This window comes from Biomphalaria glabrata, chromosome 6, assembly GCF_947242115.1.
Source record: "Biomphalaria glabrata chromosome 6, xgBioGlab47.1, whole genome shotgun sequence".
Classification (NCBI taxonomy): domain Eukaryota; kingdom Metazoa; phylum Mollusca; class Gastropoda; family Planorbidae; genus Biomphalaria; species Biomphalaria glabrata.
The window spans coordinates 21,236,201-21,244,589 of NC_074716.1; the positions used below are offsets into that span (position 1 = coordinate 21,236,201).

General features: G+C 41.1%; 1 protein-coding gene across 1 annotated transcript in view; it reads left to right on the forward strand.

Moving 5' to 3' along the window:
* Positions 1–68: 68 nt before the first annotated feature.
* The window catches only part of LOC106066328 (nucleoporin Nup37-like), a 16,279-nt gene continuing 7,958 nt past the window's right edge, over positions 69–8,389 (forward strand). Inside the window, exon 1 of the mRNA XM_013225318.2 lies at positions 69–382. Coding sequence (XP_013080772.2) covers positions 239–382 — 144 coding nt within the window. The 5' untranslated portion in view covers positions 69–238. The remainder of the gene's footprint in view (positions 383–8,389) is intronic.

The following is an 8,389-nucleotide window of genomic DNA, read 5'->3' on the forward strand; positions in this document are numbered from 1 at the left end:
GCAATTGCTTTTGGTAATTAGACTAGGCCTAGCTTGAAATCATAAATAAATAAAAAAAATAACATAAGATTCCGGAAGTGCTTTTACTTAAACATCTCTCGATATCTAGTCAATGTTTACATCACACTTACCGCACTAATTTTAAAAGGATTATCCAGGTCTAGTCTAAATACAGACGACTAGATTAGATCTAGTGTAGGATCAATTTTTTTTACTAGCATTAGATCTACATAAGAAAATGAAAAATGAGTCTGGTGCCACTTATACAATACCCATTCCAGACACCGTTGTGTGTATAGAATTCTCACCTTTCGAATGGTCTTGCCAATTGTTGGCAGTCGGCACATCTTCAGGCATTTCTGTTTACTCTTGCAGATTTTCGGTAAGCTATACAGTTAATACAGGTCACTTTTGCTTATCACTGATTGCAGTCTTTTCTTTGACACTTTTGTAAAAGTAAAATTAAGTATTAAGTCTAGATCTAGTAGAAATCTAAAAAATCAATAATGTGAAATAATTTAGATTAACTTATAAATAAAAAAAAACAACATGATTTTATCAAATTCAACTTGTTACTTGTTACTTTTTTGTTGAACTTGTGACCACTTGTCTAAAACTAAAACTCATTTAGTATCTAAATGACAATGGATTGGAGTTTCCGCCTCTCCATTTTGTACCTTGTGAAGTCTTCATTGAAACTTGTATTTGTATGTGTTATATTTAAAAATATAAAAGTCGTTCTGTCACTACTACTACAAAGAACAAGATTCACAGCACTCCTAAAATCTCCAAAAAATGAATTTAGGAGACCTTTCATTTTTGGCAATTTCCGCAATGAGCGTCAATATTTACAAACTGCAACTGTTGCCAGATTGGCTTGGTTGGTTACCGATAAATTAGATATATACCACTCAAACCAAAAAATAAAATAAAATGAGTTCTCTTTTGTTGCCAACTATAAAATATAGTTCTGAAAAAGTTCGATAGCGTTTGAAAATGTAGATCTATTTTATTTAAACAACCCATACATTTACTAGATCTAGTGCAAATTATAGAGCAAATGTAGATTATTTCTAGATCTAATTTTTTTTTGTAATGATTTTTTTTTTTTTACTCTTAAGAATTAATATGTCTTAATAAAATGTTAAGGATCTGTCTTTGTGTTGTTTTTTTTTTTTTTTATTTCTGTTATATGTTGATGCATTATTTCATTAGCACGTGAACGTGTGTATGGTACACTGGTACTGGTATGTTTATTATTAAAATTGGATTTATTTTTTTTTTTCTTTACAAGAGTACAGTATAGAAGACTTGCGTCAACAGTTACTGACAACACTCAATAGTTTCAGATAGATGTAGATAAGACTTATAGGCTAGTAGGCCAATTTAGATTTCAACTTTATTTAATTTAAATCGTAATCAAAATATTACTAAATAGATCTATTTAAAATGTAATCATTAGTCCATATATAGATCTAGATGGTATTTAAATTGGTTTTTTTCTTTCACACAAACACACACACACACACAAATCTAAACCTAGTATGATAGATCTATACATTTTTTTTATTGATCTATGCCCACTACTGTATGTAAGGGGCAAACTTGGAGATGTCTGACATGGCTAAACACATGTGCCCCATTCTGCTGTTAGGGGTTAGCATGGGCTCAATAAAGGGGCACTGATGAAACCCATGTGGGGCCAGTAAGAGGGGTGATCATTGAGGGGCCTGAAAGTGCTTAATTTATGGGCACCATCTGGGGAACAAACATTGACCCAAAACAGGTGCCCTTAGGGTTGAGCTTGGGCTCAGATAGTGGCACAGATTGAGAAAGCTGAAAGAGCTGTAACTCATGGGCTCTATTTGGGGGATGAAAATTGGCCCAAACAATAGGGGTCCTTAAGGGTGAGTTTGGGCTCAGATAGGGTCCCAGATGAATTCAGGATAAAAGTCATGCGGGGCCAGTAAGAGGGGCGAACATTGAGGGTTAAACACATGGGACCCATTTAGCGATTAATGTTAGATTAAAAGGGTGCCCTGAAAGGTGAGCCTTGGCTCAGATAGGGGGGTCGGATGAATTTCGGATAAAACCAAGTAAGAGCGTCGAACATTGAGGGGCCTGCGAGGGCTAAAAACATGGCCCCCATTTTGGATCATCATTGTTCAAATGGGGGTCCTTAAAGGGCGATTGTGGGCACTATCATGGGGCCCAGATGGAGCCCTAGTGGAGGCCAGTAAGGAGCAAACTTCAAGGGGCCTCAAAGGGCTAAACACAATGGCCCTAATCGAAGGCATACGTTGACCCAAGCAGGCCCTTAGGAGTGAGCTTGGGCTCAGGGGGCCCAGATGAAACCCTTTTAGGGACAGTAAGGGGGCAAACATTGAGAAGCCTAAAAGTGCTATAACTCATGGGCTCCATTTGGGGGATGAAAATTGGCCCAAAAAACAGGGGTCCTAAATGGTGAGTCTGTGCTCAGTTAGGGGGCCCAATGAAGGCCTGATAAAACCGGTGGGGACAGTAAGAGGGGCGAACATTGAGGGGTCTGAAAGGGCTAAACACATGTGACCCATTTAGGGATTAATATTGGTCCAAAAGGGTGCCATTAGGGGTGAACTTGGGGTCGGGGGACCCAGATGAAACCCTCATAGGGCCAGTAATGGGGCAAATATTGAGAAGCCTGAAAAGGCTACAACTCATGGGCTGCATTTGGGGGGTGAAAATTGACCCAAACAACAGGGGTCCTAAATGGTGAGTCTGGGCTTAGTAGCTCAGTTAGGGGGCCCAGATAAATTCCGGTTAAAACCCATGAGGGGCCTGTAAGAGGGGCAAACATTGAAGTCCTGACAAAACTGACGTGGGGACAGTAAGAGGGGCGAACATTGAGGGGTCTGAAAGGGCTAAACACATGTGACCCATTTAGGGATTAATGTTGGCCCGAAAGGGTGCCTTTAGAGGTAAGCCTGGGCTCAGTAAGTTGGCCCAGATGAATTCCTGATAAACAGACATGGGGCCATTAACAGGGGAAAACATTGAGGGGCCTGAAAGGGCTAAAGACATGGGCCCTATTTCGGGGGTTGATCGTCGCTCAAATGGGGGCCCTTAAAGAGCGATTCTGGGCACAATCAGGGGGCAAAGATAAAGCCCTAGTGGAGGCCAGTAAGGGACAAACTTTAAGGGGCCTGAAGGGGCTAAACACAATGGCCCCAATTCATTGGCGGATCCAGGGGGGGAGGTAGGAGCAATCGCCCCCCCCCCCCCCCCCCCCTCAGCTCCCCCACCCCTTCGGGAACGAATTTTAGTAAAGAAATCTCACAATCTGTGTACGAATTTATTAGTTATGTTAATAATATATACTAATTAATTATTTTTCAACCTGCTTCTAGATTATTTCGCCCCCCCCCCCCCCCCCCCATTTAGTATGTTGGCCTATCTGGTGGGATGGGGAGTTGGCGATGGCATAAACTTTCGATCTGGGGGGGGGGCGTTCTAATTTATTTGTAGAAATCACAGCTTGGTAACAGAATCAATTAAATATCTATATAATTAAAATTAAAACACCGATCTTTATATTATGTCGTTCCCCTGTTAGCCGGTGGGGTGGGGTGGGGCGAAGACATCCTTTTTTTTTAAAGTCTTAGCCCACTAGAGACGTTTGCGAGGCGTTAACTTGATTAGCGACCTTACCGCGCCATTAGCTTTATGACCTTCAATCTTTCTAAGGCTTTTTGTCGTACTTCTTACAAATGATCAGACATAACCAGCTTAGGATCCAGGGCCGTGGGTCCGATTCAAGCGTGGTCCCATCAATTTTTAGATTTATGGCTGCTTGGTGGATGTCTTTTCCCAATGTGAATAGGGTCTGAACTGGTTTTTTTTAGTACAATTTATTTCCATTTTCCACATACGGGTAAAGAACGAAATCGTGACGAGGTCACGTTGGATTTCCGCCTTGAGAGCTGCAGCGGATATCCAGGTCTGCCAGATGAGCAGGTCATCAGCGAAGAGCAGAGATCAACATTTCAATCGTTCTATCAAATCGTTTATATAGACTAAGAAAAGCGTACATGATAATGATGAGCCCTGCGGTAAACCTTGCTCAAGTATTCTTTTGCGAGACACGCTAGATCCGTACGTAGCGCGACTGGACTGTCCTGTCTGTTAGGAAGTTTTTTAGTCACCGATACAAATTTGAGCATACTCCGAGGTTCATTCATTTTAGTAATAATCCTTGTCTCCAAACTCTGTCATAGGCTTAAGATCTAAAAATACTGACAGTGTCAATTCGCCCTTGCGTCTTACCGTACCTCTCGGGAAACCGTCAGCTACTGACTGCATAAACACCATCGCTTGATCATTTGCACTTTTATGTTGCCTGAACCCGCCCTGTTCAGGTGCGATGATTTTGCTTTCTTCCAAGTACCACATGAGTCTTCTGTTTATCACTCTTGCAGCTATTTTCCCTACAAACGATGTTAGGGATATTGGTCTATAGCTGTCAGGTCGGTCGGCCGCCTTTCCTATCGTGGACTATCGTGGCCACTTTCCAGGCCTTTGGTAATTTCCCTTACGTCCAGGTCCGATTGAGCAAGTCGCATAATTTACTTTGCACTTTTTAATTATAATTTCCCGACAAAGTAGGGCATACTTAGGCTATATATAATGTGTATAAAAGTACCGGACTTATTTAAGTGAAGGTCCTGAATAGCATTTTTGTTGTGGTCTCTATCTTCTTCAGCATTAGTAGTTCTAAAAGTATGCCATATTTGCAGAGAAAGAGAGTACTTTAACATTTATTTTCCATCACAAAAAATCAGCAGCTTATTATAATTATTGCATAATTTGTGCATATGTTAAATTTAAGAGATTTTTTTCACGCCATTTTTTTGGCGGCGCTATTTTGCTCCCGCTATTTTGTCGGGGAGCCGCCACCGACACATACACGCTCTCATATTTAGGGCCCGTAAATATTTCCGATCGTGTAAATCAAGGGTGGGCAACCTTTTTGTATCGAGGGCCGCATTACCAAAATTTTTGGAATGGGGGGCCGCATATATATATATATATATATATATATATATATATATATATATATGTGTATGTATATGTGTGTGTGTGTACTTACAACTTAGAAAAATACGCTAGTTAACTGTATAATGTCTTTTAATTCATATTTATACTGTATTATACATTCACTTTTCCTTTTTTTTCACATTCTAAATTGAGGAATTACTAGAGTTAGCAATTTCTGAAACCAATTTAACGATTATTTTTTAAATTTGCTATTGTCTTTTCATATTGCAACATTTCACCTCAAATGTACAGTTGTACTTAATGTGAGGAATTTAACTATTTACACTCGTGCGTAATGTTCCTGAAATGTGGAACTAGCTTTCTAGTTGTTATACTTGTGACTGCTGTCAAATTATAGTCATTCACCATCGACCTGTGATTACACTTGTTTATTTTCCACAAGAAAAATACTTGTTCACATATGTATGTGTACCCAAATAATTAGTAGGGAAATTTAGAATTATTTTAAATAGATTAGCATTTTTATATACTGTGGGTACACATAATTTCTGTAGGTATTCGCGGGCCGCATAAAACACTTCAGCGGGCCGCATGTGGCCCGCAGGCCGTAATTTGCCCACCCCTGGTGTAAATTCTTTATCAACGTCTAATAGAACAGAACAAATAAAGTATATGTCATAGAAACCCAAATCTTTTTTTTTTCGTAGACCCCTTGGAAGTCTTCGTGGACCTCTTTGGGAAGAATGAAGGGTCATAATGTAATAGGGATTAATTATGGACACCTCACACGAATGGCGAAGTGGGGGGGGGGGGGGGTGAAACCCCGAAAAAAAAAGCCTGAGTTTGGGCCAACGTTCATCCCCTGAATGGAGCCCGTGTATTTAGCCCTTTCAGGCCCCTCAATGTCTGCCTCCATCACTGGCCTTATGTGGGTTTCAACAGGGTGTTATCTGGGACCCCTGACTGAACACAGACTCACCCTAACGGCCCCCATTCATCCTCCAAATAAGCCCATCTCTTTGCCCCCATCACTGGCCCCACGTAGGTTTCATCAGGGCTTTATCTGGGCCTTCCGATTAAAGACAGTCTCATCCCTAATGGCCCCCATTCATCCTCCGAAAAAGGCCCGTGTTTAGCCCTTTCAGGCCACTCAATGTTTACACTCATCACTGGCCCCTTGTGGGTTTCAGCAGGGTGTTATCTGGGCCCCCTAATTGAGCACAGACTCACCCATTCATCTTCTAAATGAGGCCCATTTGATTAACTCTTCAGACAACTCAATGTTTGGCCCACACTGGCCCCATGAAGGTTCCCTCAAGGCTTCACCTGGGCCTTCTAACTTAGCCCAGGACGCCCATTTGGGCCAATGTTCATCCCCCAAGTGGGGCCCATGTGGTTAGCCCTTACAGGCCCATCAACGTTTGCCCTATACTAGCCCAATTAGGTTTCCATCGGGGCTTCATCTGGGCCCCCTGATTGCGCCTGTTTGGGCCAACTTTCATCCCCCAAATGAGGCCCATGTGTATAGCCCTTTCAGGCCCCTCAGTGTTTGCCCCCCAATGGCTCTTGGAGTGTTCCAATAAGGCTTCATCTGGGCACCTGAATTGAGACCAGACTCAGCCATAAGGGCCCCCATTTGGTCGAATGCTCACCTCCCTTTCAGGCCCCTCAATGTGAGCCCTACACTAGCTCTATGAAGGTTCCATCAGGGCTTCTCTGGGCCCCCAAACTGAGCCTAGACTCAGCCCTAAGGATTCCCATTTGGGCTAATGTTCGCCTCCCAAATGGGGCCCATGTGTTCAGCCCTTTCAGGCCCCTAAATGTTAGCCCCACTCTGACTCCATGAGGGTTCCATCAGGGCTTCATCTTAGCCCCCAAACTGAGACCAGACTCAGCCCTTAGGGCCCTCATTTGGGGCAATGTTCATCCCCAAATGGGGCCCATGTAGTTAGCCCTTTCATGCCTCTTAACATTTGCCCCATAATAGCCCCATTAGGGTTTCTATCTGGGCTTTATCTGGGCCCCTTCATTGTGCCTAGACTCGATCTTTAAGGGCCATGTTTGGGCTTTCATTAATTGCCCCCAAAGGGCCAATTATCTTTCGCCCTGTTGGGGCCCACAAATCCTTCCCCTTACAGGCTTCGCAAGGGTTTCACAAAGGGATTTTCTGGGCCCCCTGACTGAGCCCAGACTCAGCCCTATAGGCGCCTGTTTGGGCCAATGTTCCTCCCCCAAATGGGGCCCATGTGGTTAGTATGAGCTGGAGCAGTTGGGGCCCTTACAAGGCCCAAAACCTTTGCTACAGAAAAACAGGGATCCACTCATCCAGCGTTGAAAAAAAAACGATGCTAAATATTGTCTATTGAGATTTTAATAGGCCCGAAGTCTAAAAGAAATATGATCACAATAATAATGTCCGTTTCAAGTAAATGTTGACAGCACCATAGGTGAAATAAAAATATAATGTCGTATTTTACTTATTTCAACATTATTCTAGACAGACATACAAGAAATGTTGCAGTAGTCCTAGATTTATTTAAATACAATATTGATCTCAACATTATTTTATTTAAATGGTAATCAAAATATTACTAAATAGATCTATTTAAAATTTAATCATTAATCTCTATATAGACCAAGATGAAGGTGTATTTAAATTCAGTTCTTATCACACACACACTAACACACACACACAATCTACACCTATTATCTAGTCATAGTCTATATCAAATATTGCTCTCTTACATCTGTCTAGAATAATGTTTTTCCTCATCTAGATCAACTACTGTACCGGTATGTAATTATTATACTTATAATTTAATGTTGACTTCATTAACATTTGACTAGATAGACGTCCCGGTATGCGTACAGCTATTTAAATTCAATATTAATCTCAACTTTAACTTAGAAATATTACATGTTGACAGCACATTAAATTTTAATCCAAAAATTCTGCCCCTAGACCTAGTCTATATCAAATACAAATGCCACATCTAAATCCACTATTTTTTCTGCAATCATTGTAACCAAGGTGTAATTAATAAGAATATATTTATTAATTATATAATAATATACTATTCTCTCCTCCCCCTATTCAAAACTACTGCTAGTAATAGTGTATATTCTTAGTTGTTTATTCAATCTACATAGCTATCCGTATTTACGGTCGGTATTTTATATAGGTCTGTGAGCTCTATTATTTCTATTAGTTTATTTTCTCTCTCTTCCTATCCGTGATTGAAGTCGGTATTTAAAAAACAACTAGGTTATTCCCCCTTTTGATAATGCTTTTGGTCTTGATCCTGATCCTTGACAACGCAGAAAAAATGGCCAGGAGTGTAAATACCGACGCTCA